The sequence below is a fragment of the Physella acuta genome, unplaced genomic scaffold, assembly GCF_028476545.2.
Source record: "Physella acuta isolate Inbredline_101_S28 unplaced genomic scaffold, ASM2847654v3 ptg001456l, whole genome shotgun sequence".
Lineage (NCBI taxonomy): Eukaryota > Metazoa > Mollusca > Gastropoda > Physidae > Physella > Physella acuta.
In genome coordinates this window covers 1-16,020 of record NW_026732971.1, presented here as the reverse complement: position 1 = coordinate 16,020, position 16,020 = coordinate 1, and the positions used below count along the sequence as shown (strand labels likewise).

The window sequence follows — 16,020 nt, the reverse complement described above, 5'->3', positions numbered from 1 at the left end:
GTAATAGCCAAAATATTAACCTAAGTGTAACAAACAGTAGCAATCTTGATAGATTGGTTTCTTTTAAGTACAATGTCACTCGCACAAGGTAAATAGAAAAACACAAGCGGTATTACTAAATAACAGAACATCTAGTTCGTACTAGTGCAAAGACTTGAATATTCACCTATACCTTCATATAAAGTAAAGGTAGAGACTTGGTAGGTTCAGAAATATTTTTTTCCTTCCTGAGATCAAGCAATTTAACTGCAGATTTGTCCTGCTTAATTCTACAGAGAATCCTGAACTAAAAGACAATTTATACTTGTTAGCATTCTACAGAGAATTCGAATAAATGCTTGTTAGCAAAAATCTTATTTCCAGCTCCATAACAAAAAAATAAGGGGGGAAAACACCACTAGACCACAAGCCTATGGTTGTGAGAAAAATTAAAACCAGAGCTGCATTTGCCTTATCAAAAATACCAGCCAAACATCTGAAAGAAACTCGTACAAACATTGGTAAAAATTTTATTCAACAACTTGGTAAAAAAGAAAAATTTTCTCCCATGAAATCTCCATCAAATACATGAATATACATTTGTAATGTTTTACAGTAATCTCCCTCGTTAAAAAACAAACCAACATGACACATCTGTTAGACATCTTTTAATTGTTTCGTTACTTGAGAACAGTTCACACAACACACTGACCTGTACAAGTTTTTAAAAAAATTTATTTTACCATTGCAGATATGTGATGAAAGACAATTCTGTATATGCCTTTTATATTTGAGTTGTTCGGCTTTGAATACCCTATGTATATACATGTGACATTAACAAACACTCATCCATACTAATAGTTTTTCTTTCAGAACATAATCAGATTTAATGTTTACAACCATTTGAATTGTTTCACACTTGGTCACACTTTTTAATAATCTTTATATACAAAAACAAATATGAGCTATACTGAAACTAGAAAAATCTCAAATACAAGTCTAGCACTCCTCTGCCTTTAGTTACACATAGCACTAAACTTATTGTATTTTCATTGCACTTGGATGAATCTACTTTTAAAATAAGATGTGCATTAACAGATGAAAATAATGATAAAATTGTTATGACAGTCCTTACAAAAATGTATTCATTTTTATACACATCAAACCCAAACTAAAACTAAAATACATATTAGCTGTGCATCCTTTGTGGTACGGTTGAAGGGGTTTAAATGTACATCATTCATACAGAGATTGGGGGAGGGGGGGGGATTTTTTTTTTATTATTACAAGAATTTACACAACATAATTTTAAATATTAAAATTAGTTTTGTTTAAAAATGTTATGGTTAGTAATTTACACACATTTAACACCTCATCTAAAAAAAAAAATCATTGACGTCAAAGCATTTAGAAAAGTAAAACCCTGCGATCTGGAATGTAGAGTGGTGAAATGAGCTAGAGAGTTAGTTGTCCAGTAGAGTGGTCCTGACAATCATCTCTGTTACACGGTAAGGATCACAGTTAGAGGCAGGTCGTCTATCCTCCAAATAGCCTTTCTTGTCCTCAGCCACTTGACGGGGGATGCGGATACTTGCACCTCTGGTAGGGGTGGGGAGAAGAACAGTGGATATTTAGTTAAGGTCTTTCATTAACTATAACATTTGTCAATAACAATAGACATCATTTAAAACTTATTATTTAAAGCAAAAATAGAGAAGAAAAAAATTTCTTAGGATTGAATTTAAGTTTTTAGTTAAGCCTAGGTTTTTAAAAATATATCAAATAAATTGATTAAGGGCTGATTAAGAATAAGTAATATAAGATGGCATGGCCTGGCAGTAGAAAGCTTGACTGCTAACCCGGAAGTCCCAACTTCAAATCCGGGTTTATGTCAGTAGAATGCCCCCCCTTAGTCCACCAAGCTCTGATGAGTACCTAACTCAGGTCAGGAAAAGCAAAGGTGGCTGGGCATAGTGCTGACTACACTATCCTTTTCTATGCCAAGGTCTCTGAAACAAACTCTACTTCATCTGCCCCATGTGTCTTGGGCACGAAAAGATGATGATGTATAAGTAAAGGTACCCTCACATGTTACTGAGCACTTTGAATATATTATAAAGAGATAATGTGGTCAATTCTAGACCCAGCCGCCTAAACTTTCCCCCAACATGAGTAAGGTACACAGAGTTGAGTGGACACATTCTACACCTAGACCTCACCTTCCCACTAAGTAAATTATTCCAGAAATAATCCTATTACATAATCCTTCTAGCCACACTACTAAGACACTAATCCCTGTAAGATACCCAAAAGTAAAAACTTGACAAAGAAACAGCTTTAAACTACCACAATACAGAGCTAAATAATAAATAATTCACCTGTTGGCAACACCTGCGGAGAACTCGTAGATGCTGGAGGTTTCATGTGCACCAGTTAACCTCCTCTGATTGTCCAGGCCATTCTTAGGGTCGTAGGCTTCAATGTGTTCCTTCTGTTTCTTGCTCAGTTTCTCTATGGCTTTCTCAATCTCACTGAAAAAAAAATAGGTTTTTTAATTAAATTCCTAAACTAGATATGCTTTACCAAGTCAAATACATCATTAGTAACAGGAATTCAGAGACTATCAATGAGTGGTAGAGCTGCCAAGTCTCAAGTTTAGTTTACTCTAGTAAGAAGGCTGGACATTTTTAACATTTGTGGCAACAGATGAACTGTATTTGGACTACATGATCTGGAACTGTTTATAAATGGGCGCCTTAGAATTTATTTTTTAGTAATTCATTCAAGGGAAGTAATCTGTGTATTAAGTTTTCTAAACTTTATTAGATGAGTGACCTCCCCTTTTATAAAATGTTGCAGTCTCCCCACAGCTAAATTATTACACCACATAAAAGAAATATTGTGTTGTTATTCAGCAAAAGAATAACCCATAAATAAAGTAAATATTGTGTTGTTACTAAACTACCCAGAAATAAAACAATGTGTTGCTACTAAGCACCTAAACTACCCAGATATAAAACAATGTGTTGGTACTAAACTTACTCAATGCCACCATCCTTCCTCATTGGCTCTGTGCTGTAGTTGCAGTGGGCGCCAGCACCATTCCAGTTCCCAGTCATGGGCTTGGGGTCAAAGGTGACAACAATGCCAAACTCTTCGGCCACCCTGTTGAGGATGTACCTGGCCACCCAGAGCTCATCCCCCATTGAGATTCCCTCACAGGGTCCAACTTGGAACTCCCACTGTGGACAAATGGGTCAATCTATTTTTAACTTTCTATTTTTAGAACACTAAAGAAAGTGTTAGATGGGTAGTAAATATATGCAAAATAAAAAATTTTAATTTGGGAAAACTTGTAATGTATGTTAATCAGAAGAGAATGATTTGTCTGTGACTTTTAGATAGAAATTACTAATAAATCAGAAATTTTATAATAAAATAAAATTTTATTGTTATCACAAGGGATTTTTTTTTATCAAATGGGCCCAACTGAAGATAAGTGTTCAAATCAGAGTCCTTTGCAGGTGTGTAAATGTAGCACATTGCATCCCAGATACTCCACAATATTAAGTTAAGTAAGTCATACTGGATTTTTTATTCAATGTAAGCACTGATGTAATAAATTTTTATAAATAAATTTTCAAGAAATCGCTAGTAGAGTTTATGTAAAATGAGGAAAACAAAATGTACCTGGGAAGGCATGACTTCAGCATTGATCCCACAAATCTTGATGCCAGCATACAAGCAAGCCCTGTAGTGGGCCTCTACAACATCACGACCATAGACCTTGTTGGCACCAACACCACAGTAGTATGGGCCTGGTGACAGAAGACAACACATTAGTAGAGGATTTTTATTTGAGATGGTTTTTTTGTACTCTTTAAACTTTAACAACACTAAGAAGGGTTGCTTCTAAAACAGGATAAACAGGGATCAATTGAAATCAACCATCAGTGGACAGTGTTGAAGCTGTGAAAGCGCCTTGCAAACCCAACTCATAACAGACAAATGGAGAAGAGCTTATCTTTGCCTCTGGTATATGAATGAATTTTGGTGTCAGCTCTATACACAAGGGAAGTTTTACTTTTCCAGACTCATGTACCAACCAAAAGTGAATGGAATTGTGGACGTCCATGATCCGAACTTAAGCCTATAGTTTAAAAATTAAATGTTCTACCCTTCTAGCTTGTCATCCGTTAGCATGGCAAGCAAGCTAGTGATATCCAAACATTTTTTTTGCCTGAAGAATTAAGACAACAAAATCCATCCAACTTGGCCAAGTAATTTAGTGGGCAAGGCAAGTGACCAAGCATTGTCCTAGTCAGATAATCCTTTCATGTTCTAAGTCAACAATAATAGAAAAACTTTTCAACTGGTCAATGCATTCAGGATCAATGACCTTTTCTTATATATTTTAAGGCTGTAGTCTTTTATAATCTAATTCAAATCTAACCTATTAATGATTGTGGTTTAATGATAATTAATAATCACCTTGGGGTCCAGGGTAACCATTCTTGGGCCAGCCAAGTGGGTAGCCATCATAATCTAATAAAGAATATTCCTGCTCAATGCCAAACCAAGGGTGAGCATCTTTGGCCTGCTCCATGGCCTCTGCACATGTTTTCCTTCTGTTGCTTTCTGCAAGTGGGAATAAAATGTTCAGCAATTAGTCTTAGTCCCCCTTCATACCGAGGATCTTATTATACTTGGGTTTGGGTTAGTATTAAGTAGAGCAATACTTATGCGCCTTAAAAAAAATTTTATGAGCATCTTATTATACTTATAGGGATGGAATGGTCTAGCGGTAGAAAGCTGGACTGCTAACCCATAAGTCTCGAGTTCGAATCTGGGTAAGTCAGTAGACCGTCAATGAGTCAACCCAACTCTGATGGGTACCTAATTCATGTTAGGGAGAGTAAAGGTGGCTGGGCATAGTGCTGACCACACTATCTCTTCATATGACGATGTCAGAGAAACAAGTTAACTCTACTTCACTTGCCCCATAGACCGTTAGGTGCATAAGTATTGCTCTACTTAATATTAACATTATTCTTTTTTAAGAAGCTTAAACTTGGTCCACTTTATTATAAAGACCTAGCTTATTCAAACACTGCTAACCCATCTACCACATCATGGGCATAAAGAAGCTTTTAGGTCAACTCTACTCTGCCTCCCCTATCCCTTATACATAACTGTGTTCAGTTACATAAAACATAAGTGTTAAAAATAATTACTTAATATACTATACTAGATCTTAATACAAAATCAAAAAGCTAAAACGAAAAGAGGTAAAATAATATTTACTTCATAAAATTAAGCTTTCAATAGAAGTAAAAATAAACATCAGAACAGTAAAATAAAAACTGCAATAGGAGATGCCAACAAATATTTACAAAACGCATCAATTTTTTTTTCTTCTCTTTAACGTCTTATATTATTCAATGCTAAAATATGTGATCTAAACAAAATACACCCCTGTGTATCTGAACATTCAGGATCTTGCCTGCACTCTAGCATAGTGGGTCAGGTAAACAGTAAATGAATTGCACTCAGTATACACAGGGTTCAAAGGTTACACAGGGGTTCAAAGGTTACACAGCAGATTGATATAGCCCTATGTAGCTGGTTGAAAACAATTTTTTGTGGTGAGATATGCTTTGATTTGTACAAGGCTCTCAATAGAGGCATTGGGGGGGGGGGGGGGGGGGGGGCAACATTGCAAGATAAAAATTCAATATTGAGTTCAAAGTGCTAAGACAACAAGTGGTAAGGTAATTAAATGTGATCAAATACTTTTGATTCTACTTGTTGATATTAATGTGACAGTGGGTCAGCTAAATATCAATATTTCAATTGTTGCAACGTAGCATGTTCTTCTAAACAATAAACGTGAGTGTAGATTTACTAAATAAAATCATGGATAAAAACAGAAAATTTTCATTTAAAAGACAATACCGTAATGTTAAAAGATCATGTTTTTTAAACAGATTACATTATTTTAAAGCGAACACACTTTTTTTTAAAAATATGCTTTTTTTTTAAAATAGAAATCACTAATGTGTATGTTCAAAAGAAAAATATACACTGACAATTGCAGACTAAATTTTAGAATTTAAAATATTGAAAATTTTCAAGACAGTTCTCTAAGGGTAGGTAACTCACCAACTGGGTCCTTGTTATACTTGTAGACATCACAAAGTAGGAGCTTGTTGTCGCCTCCCCTGAAGGGGTCCTTAAAGAGGGCAACTGGATACAGATAGAGGTCAGAGTTGGAGCCTTCAGACTGTTGGGTGCTGGAACCATCAAAGTTCCACACTGGGCACTCTGGGATAACAAATGTTAAAATATGTATGCAAGGTGTACTCATGAATACAAAACTCTAGTATGGTTACTCTGACATTTTAGATGAATTTTTTATACCAGTGTTCGATTATAAAATCTTTTTTAAAAAAAAGAGGGGGGTATTAGTATTAAATTACTGGTAGTTAAGTATATTATGAATGACATTTGTCTTGCTAATGTCAATGCTATCCTCAACCCATGTCCATTTCTACCATACGCCAAACCCAAACTAATTTCTAACCCATAAAACTAAAACTAGATCTAGTCCAGATTACTAGAGCTAGATTAGAATGCTCATCAACTCATCATTCCAGTGGCGTAAGCAGGGGGGTTAGGGAGGAGGGGTTATAATTAATATGGAAAAATGAACCCCTCCCATGACCAATTCCTGGCTACGCCACTGCATCATTTTACTAACAACAATACACCTATTTATCTCAAAAGTTTATTATCGGACTTCCTCAACCATCCAACTTTTCATGATTTAATAAATAATGATTTTTTTTTTCATCAGCAGAAAATAAACATCGTTTAGCAAGTACAGCTAAGTAAATAGATAGAATCTAGGCCTAGATTACAGTTGTTGACATAAAAATCTAGTGGAGATCCGTCTGCTCAAGTAGCACAATTAATTATTGACTACTTTTTCCTTATTCCAAAACATCACGTGAGCTGTATTCACAACAACAAGATTTGTTTTGCATGAGGGTTAGGCCCCCTAGTTTTCACGTGATGTTATTCGGCCATTACAAAACAAAAGAGGCTATAGACATGATAATATTCGGCCATTACAAAACAAACGAGGCCATAGACCAGTAATGTTGAGTTACATTCGTGTGTTTTTGATATCAAGGGAAAATAGGTCAGGTGACCTATTTTAAAAGTGGTTTCTACGTCAACAAGATGCTAGTGCCAGTCAACAAGGGAACTGTCAACATAACTCACGTTCTCTGCTCTTTGGAGAGCTCCTCGAAAAGGGGGGAGGGTGGGATTTGGTGAGGTTAGGGGTCATCCATAAATGATGTCACGCTTTTTTGACGATTTTTACCTCCCCCTCCCCTCCGTCACACGTCACAAAAAGCCAGACCCCACCCCCCCCCCCTCTAAAATGACGTCACACCTCAGCCTAAGACCCCCCTCAAAATTGCTGTTGAATTTTTCTTAAAACATCGATATTTTTCCGAAATCTTGTCAGAACTCTGTCAACAGAGTATTTTGGTCAATTTCTATTACAATTTATTAAAAACGTTTTGTAAAAAACGAAATAAAGGCTAAAACCTTTAAAGGCTGAACCCCCCCCCCCCCTCATCACACACCGTCACAAAATTACGGACCCCCCCCCCTTCCCCTACGAGTGTGACGTCATTTATGTACGACCCCTTACCCAAATGACATGTTTCATCTCGAAGGATACCTACTCCCTATCGTCACAACTGACAAACTCCCACTCACTGAAATCACGTGACAAATCATTGACTTGCCTCCCCCCTTCCTCCACCCCCCCCCACCCCCCCCCCCCAAAATACACCAATCTCGATAATTCTAAATATATACTACCTTACATTTCTCAAACACCCCCCCCCCTCTGTCTTTATCTATTTACTTTTCATCTTAATGTAGTTTGACAATATAAACTAAAAAACAACCCACATTCACCTCCCACGTGATATGTGACGTAATTTGATCACAACCCCCTCTCCTGGTATCTTCTGAAACTGCACACTTCAACATACCCGGATGTAACCAAATCTGTGTTCGCCACATACATGCAAAACAATAGCACCCAAATTAACATACCTTTCTGTTTTTTTTAACATATCCCCCATAACTAGCTTTACGGATGTGTATTGGTGTAAGCTAGGCAATAACAGGAAACGACATTGTTGACGCAAGCTTGTGAAAAATGCCGGTCATTTAAACGCAGGCAGCCGGCAAGTCGTATTACCTCGTACCCTAGCAAAAATGTTACTTGTGTATCTACCCAAGTCCTAGCCTCAATAACGATATACAGGCAAGATAAAACAAATTCTATTACCTTAACAGCATTGTACAACGTTAGCCTTACAAATAGTGCATATTGACACTTTTATATACGAACTGACATTTAGTTATTGCTATTCTTATAAGTCGGCTATGGTAAAATACAGATCAAGTTCGAGAAATCGGAAATTTCATTTGCAGGGAAATCTAAATATAGAAGCACATAAAAAATCCCCCGACGCTATTTTGCGTACAACGTCACACATTTCCGTGTGTACCTGACGACCCACATGAACCAGAGGTCAAAACTATATTCACAGCCCCATAAAGTTTACTGCAGTTCCAACACGTTGAAGTCACTTCAAGCAAAACGAGTTTGACCCCTGGCTGACCCACGCGTAGGTGTAACCCCACAAAGGGGGGGGGGGGGGGGTCACCAGGGTGTGTTCTAGAATTTATTCCAGGTTGTCTGACCTTTATTTACCTGTCGTGGTCGTCCAGCGTTACACGTGTCTAGTGACAGAGGGGGGGAGGCGTAGCGACGGGGGAGGAGGGGGTACATTCGTGTTGCTAACTTGCTAACTATAATAGGTAAAGTATATAATCAAGGGGGGTGGGGGGGGGTACATTCGTGTTGCTAACTTCCCAACTATAATTAAGTAAAGTATCTAATCAAAAAAAGGGGGGGGGGGGGGTGACCCTCGAATTACAAACTTGCTAATTATAATTAAAGAAAGTATCTAATCAGCATAAATATGTAAAGATATGCATGACAAGATTGGGTTTTTTTTTTGTGATTGACGTTTCTGACAAAATTTCTTGGATTTTTCTATCTCAAATTTTAACGACCGTGTTTAGTGGGTGTGAGAAATGACGCATCTTTTATCTTATAATCTGATCAGGTGTAACAATATTTAAGATAACACCGCAGATATCCATTTCAACGAGGTGTTAAAAAGATACCATCACACAAAAAATTCAACATCGTTTGTTATCTAGAGTCACATGGTTAACGCCCACCAAAAGCAGATACTAAACGATAAAAGCAGGCGATTAAAAATGATAGCGAAAAGTGTCGACTAAAGGAATGTTAATTTCTGAACTCTAATCTCTATTGTGTCTGAATGATGATCTAAAGTCTATAGTGTCAGAATCAGACGCGATGATTTTATTTGACCGCCTCGCTGTTTTCTAAAGGTAAGCCTCGTAGGGCTTGGTTTCTTTCATGCCCCCCCCCCCCCCCCTCACGAGCATGTCCATCGTCGTCCCCCCCCCCCCCAACCACACACACGGCGAAAAACGAAATAAATATATACTTTATATATTAAATTTATACTGTTACTAATGTCGCCCCCCGTCCCTCGCCACCCCAGAGACAAATATCTGAAAGAAACTATGCGGTAGGGCAATACAGTCTGTTTAGTATTATGGTTTTACTGTATCGTGTTTACGATTATGGATAAAGTAAGCCCCCCCCCCCCCGAACTAAATAAAATTAATATAAGAAATATATACCTTTACCAGTATCCGCCCCCCCGCCCCCCCCCCCCAATCAAGAGGAAAATTCTGAAAGAAACACTGGTAAGGACCGGGGTAGCAATACGCACATACACACAAAAACGCTTCGACACATCCCTAAACAATGTTCCCTTTAACCCCTAAACAATGTTCCCTTTAACCCGGTAATTCCGGTAATGTTTCCTTTAAGCTGCGTGACCGTGCGGTGCTTTTAAACCTGCCGCGCAGTAATGTAGTAACGTAAAAGTTACACATATTTTAGAACAGCACGCACATTTAATACAAGATACGCAAATGCTTCTGCTCCTTAAAAGTGGAGGCTGCCTACTGCCTAAGGCCATTAATATCGATAAAGACAGTCAATAATTTAATGCGAGTCATTAACATTATTCAGAATCATTATGTTCCTGTGATATACCCCTCCCCTCTGCCACACCTTTCCATATAAGCAGCGTTTATAACAGTCCACGCTGTCATGCGACGGGCGCCCTAGATTTACATATAGTTCAAAGTTCAAGGCCTTTGACCTAGAGGCTGATACCACCATTGGTTTGTACCGGTGTCAACTCTAAACCAAGGGAAATAACTCCATAACTCCTGTTTGTCACTGCTGGTCCAAAGGTTGCCAGCTGATTACCTAACCGAGTTTTGGCTCAAATCGGTGGCACGGCCGATAACCCGACCTATCTGATAATCTTATTTAACACTATAGGGCGTCAGTGATTAACAGATTAGGAAATTTACAGCACTATTATTTTTTGTGTGCACAGATATGAGTAATAGGTGGCGTTTTCATATCACGTGATTTGGCCGTGCGACTAACGACCCTGTAGGTAGTTGATCACAACAGCTAATTAAATATGACTGGCAAGAGTTACCATTTAAATTAATTAACCACGAGTGAAGACGTGCGTTAATTAGTGCTGATAATTAAAATTATATCACGGTCTAAAATTGTCTTTTCAGCAATTATTGACAATGATTGGGGTCAAAGGTTATTAACCAGAAAATAAAAACAGACCTGAATGTGGGAGTCAAATGTAGATAGCACAATTAAAATGGTGGGAGAGGGGGGGTCTATAAAGATTTAAAGTTAAAATTTTGAACTAAATTTTACTTTCAACAAAAAATTCAAACCATTAGCCCCCTCCCACATTTAGGTATGGTAAGAAAAATGGCTAATTACCTTTAGGTTCCTTGGGGACAAAGTTCAAGGTCCTTCCCTTAGCTCTGATCCCCTCCCCAGAGCCATCTATCCAGATGTATTCCACCTGGCAGGCGTCCTTGGGCTGTTCGAGCTGAAGAAATCTGTCCAAAACTGCTTTGTTTGTGTTGACTGGGTGTGCTTTGGTTGCCTGGGGTAAACAAGACAGGTTGTTAATTACAAAATAGTTTTGGTTGCCTGGGGTAAACAAGACAGGTTGTTAATTACAAAATAGTTTTGGTTGCCTGGGGTAAACAAGACAGGTTGTTAATTACAAAATAGTTTTGTTTGCCTGGGGTAAACAAGACAGGTTGTTAATTACAAAATAGTTTTGTTTGCCTGGGGTAAACAAGACAGGTTGTTAATTACAAAATAGTTTAGTGGCCTGGGTTAAACAAGACAGGTTGTTAAATGTTAATTACAAAATAGTTTAGTGGCCTGGGTTAAACAAGACAGGTTGTTAAATGTTAATTACAAAATAGTTTAGTGGCCTGGGTTAAACAAGACAGGTTGTTAAATGTTAATTACAAAATAGTTTAGTGGCCTGGGTTAAACAAGACAGGTTGTTAAATGTTAATTACAAAATAGTTTAGTGGCCTGGGTTAAACAAGACAGGTTGTTAAATGTTAATTACAAAATAGTTTAGTGGCCTGGGTTAAACAAGACAGGTTGTTAAATGTTAATTACAAAATAGTTTTGGTTGCCTGGGGTAAACAAGACAGGTTGTTAATTACAAAATAGTTTTATGACCTAGGGTAAAACTAACAGGTTGTTAATTACAAAATAGTTTTTGGTTGCCTGGGGTAAACAAGACAGGTTGTTAATTACAAAATAGTTTTGGGGCCTAGGGTCGAAAAAATGTATTGATACACCAACGTGTTAATTACACTAAATTACAGACATCACTACATGAGCAAGAAATAATACACCACAGGATTCTGGACATTTTTTTAGCTCTCACTACATGAATATAATCGTATGTAAACACATTCCTTTCCTTGAGCGTAGAAATATCTTTGTCGGTGACAAAAATCATGCTTTAATATACAAGAAAAGTAGAAGAAAAAAGTGTTCTTTAATTTCCTGAATTCCAAATATTAAATTTCACATCTACCCGTAGCCAAATAGGCTTAAATGTTTATACTTGTAAAATCCCACTGCGTAAACCCTATACATTTTTTTTTAATTTTTAAGTCAAATAGTTTAGCAAATTAAATAATAGTTCTTTCACGGGAGTCAGAATAGGTAATCTATATCAGTAAATCTAAATACATTAAATAGGGTTTTTCTGTGAGAGATTGGCTCTCTGTAATTGAGTTACAGTTTTACAAATCAAATAAATCAGAGACAATAACAACGTGAAGAAATTTTGTATATTATAAAAATTATTTTAAAAATAAATGTTTCGAAGTTTGCTAGTAAAATTTAAAATATTTGGAAAAGTTGGAATTATTCCTACCATGTTCGCTGTGTTTAATTCCGTCACAAAAAAAAAACTTCTCACTGTTATATCGCGCGCTAATCGGCAGGTCTGAACAGATGAGAGCCTGCAGACGACTTATATACCAAACGATCAAACTTTTTTTTTTTGTTTACCATGCGTCTTATGATCCGATTAACAATCAGCTGAGCGACGACCTTGACACCAGATAAAATTCGTTCATCAGTACCCCCCTCCACCCTACCTCTCGCTACAAGACGGGGTAAGCGAACGTGATTATCCCGTTATTTAAAACCTACTGACTTCTCAAACGTTCGTGCGAGTAAAATCGGTGTACGAGTTTCGTGGAGGTAAAGGGAAAAACAAATGTTAAATTTGTTTTCGAGCATTTTTTTATATACTATACTAGGCGCCTAGTTCCTCACAAGGTGAATAAACGGGAATTTCCGTTCGTATTTTTAGTCACTCGCTTTTCCACAAACTAGGTTTCTACGCCTCGTTGTGAGCGAACGTAACAATTAGTTAGTTCCATTACGTGCTATTTAACCCAAGCTGTCATGTGCGGACTTACAAGAAAACAACTGTGTTTTATAAAATTAAAATGGGGAAACGAGGAATTGTGTCAACGTTTGTGTTAGGGTTAAACTTAACTAGGCCGAATTGGTGTGTATTTTTTTATCCGTCACAACCACGTGGAATATGAGCAGCCATGATAGTAAGAAAACAAATTGAAAATGTAAACACGTCAATTAATCTACAGTATTATCGTGGTATTGACACAGTGAATACTGAATAGTTGTCATAATGCATTCCATGTGTGGAAAATCAACAACATTCCCAGACTGACTAGCGTACAAAGATAATAGACAAGAACGTTAACATTACCAAGCCCACACAACATGCCGTTAAGTCTACCAAGCCCCCACACACATTTGGATGTTAAGTTTACCACACCCCCACTGGGATGTTAAGTTTACCACACCCCCACTGGGATGTTAAGTTTACCACGCCCCCACACACACAATGGGATGTTAAGTTTACCACGCCCCCACACACACAATGGGATGTTAAGTTTACCACGCCCCCACACACACAATGGGATGTTAAGTTTACCACGCCCCCACACACACAATGAGATGTTAAGTTTACCAAGCCCCCACATACACTAGGACATAAAGTTTACCAAGCCCCACACACACTGGGATGTTAAGTTTACCAAGCCCCCACACACACTAGGACGTAAAGTTTACCAAGCCCCCCCCCCCCACGGGATGTTAAGTTTACCAAACCCCGCACCCCCCCCCCCCCCACACACACACATACCAGGCCGTTAAGCTTTACCATTTTCCCATTCGCCAAGACTAAGTCTTTAAGCCTACTAAGTACTAAGCTCCACTGAACCATAACATTATAATTACCCAGTGTGTTGTGTGTAAAAAAGTATTTGAACCTTTTGTTCCAACCACGCTACATGTGTGTGGGGGAGAAAGTGTTCGACCCTTCTCTTCCCGCACAGCTCTGTGCGAGCGGGCAAAAAATCTATGCACAACCGCCATACACCCCACCCACCAGTCCCCCATAGACGACGCTACAGTAACTTTCCACCGAGGTCAGAACGGAACAACCCAGCGGTCAACGGCCCCATTTCTAGCATGTTTATTGGCGGTCACCGGATCAAGACTGCATGTTGATATCTTCTGATTTTGTTTTTTATCTTAGGACTAACTTGGTGTGAGGGGGTTTTGAATAAATTTTATTTCAGAAGAGAGAGCACTTAAATTAGTGTCCGCTTCCTTCTCCCCCCCCCCCCAGGATAATGTCTGAAAAGAATATCAGGCATCTCTTACCGGCTATCGAACGAAACATAAATGACATAATTGATATGGGGTCATCCATTTATGACGTCCACACGCGGGGAGGTGGGGGGTGGGGGTTGTCCGACAAAAACTGACTTTTCTGGACGCATATAGACTTTTATAAGGAAAAATGTGGATTTTTGTGGACGGGGGGGGGGGGGGCAAAATCCAAAAAAAATTGTGGACGTCATAAATGGATGACCCCAATAAGCATATATTCTCCTCAGAGGCGTAGCGAGGGGGGGTACATATGTCCCCGGCGCCGACCTTGGGGGCGCCAAAATGGGTTGGGAAAACAAATTATGAATAGTTTGAGGGGGGTGCAAAACGAAAGTTTGAGGGGGTGCAAATCGAAAGTTTGGGGTGGGGGTGCACATTGAAAATTTGCTCCCGAGGAGGGCGCCAAATTGAAAGTTTTTCCCCGGGCGCCGGAAAGGGTCGCTACGCCTCTGATTCTCCTTCCCCCACACCCACACCGGAAAATCCAATCCGCTCCCCTCGGAGAAATAAAGTCTGTGAAACAAACTTTGATATCAGATTTATAGATTAAGTCAGATAAAAGTAGTGAACTGTAGTGACGATTTTTTTTTTAATTTAAAAGGAAATTCCTGTTCCAATTTTGTAATAACATTGTGTTATCAATTCAGACGACTCGATAAAAAATGACGTTAATGAAATCCGGTTATGAGTCAACACGAAAACATACATGGCATGTCTGAGATTAGCCAGGTGGCCAGGAAAAATAATTAAAAAATTCTCTTACCATCTTTAGTCAGAGCAGACGATATATCCCGATAACCAGGTGATTTCCTGTGGTCAGCTGACGACCCAGAATATTTTGTTGTTTGTTTTTATCTCCGTCCACGCGCTCGTGACGTCAAATCTCGACCGTTAAATCAGAGTTAAAGTAGGTCACTCCTGAAGGGGGGAAATAAAGCTCAATTTACAACTTCTAGATCTAGTAAAACATGCGTGTTGATTGTTTTTGTGTGGTTTTTTTAGGGGGGGGGGGGGGTCTGTGTAACCCGGCACATGACTCGAGTCGAACCTCTGTCAACATTATAAAACATCTCTTGTCGCAGAAAACATTTCTCTTCACAAACCTTGTAAATGGGTTACAGAACTGAATCGTTATAAATATGTTTTTAAAAGTACCTACAGATTATCAAGACATTTTGTGTGTGTATACTACATCTAGTAAAGTTATGTAAATGTGTTTAGTTTAGGCTACTTTCAACTTTCTAGTTCTAGTCAACCCAGATACAGGGTAAAGGAAAACGGGAACTTTAACCACTAAATTACTTGTTAGGGCCTAACTATTTTTTAATTAATTTATTCTAACTGTATGATTTGCTCGTTCACACTGAACTACATTCTAGGTATATTTATTAATCTAATTCTAATCTAGTTTAGATCAAAATCTAGTTAAAACTACCAACTCTCGGTAAATTGCATTTTTAGGGCCAAAACTTAAAAATATTTATGAGGCCTAAAGTCAGAATAAAAAAAAATAATCTAGTCTAGATTTTCTAGATCTAGAATCTAGATCTAGTCTAGATTCTAGTTGTGAATTACACACTTGGCCTAGATCTAAATAAATTTTATTCTTCTTTGTGATGGCTAAGAACAGTTGTAGAAGTAGATTTAGATCTTGACTAGAGATTTAGATACAAATCTGTACTTTGAATTATGATATTGGG

General features: G+C 38.0%; 1 protein-coding gene across 1 annotated transcript; it reads right to left on the bottom strand.

Moving 5' to 3' along the window:
- Positions 1-493: 493 nt before the first annotated feature.
- On the bottom strand, positions 494-15,238 carry LOC131928038 (glutamine synthetase; the record flags this gene model as incomplete). Its single annotated transcript, XM_059283934.1, is given in 8 exon segments — positions 494-1,578; positions 2,358-2,510; positions 3,022-3,221; positions 3,670-3,797; positions 4,471-4,617; positions 6,142-6,303; positions 11,006-11,174; positions 15,084-15,238. Coding segments are annotated over 8 exon segments (1,098 nt in total). The 3' UTR covers positions 494-1,442.
- Positions 15,239-16,020: the final 782 nt, after the last annotated feature.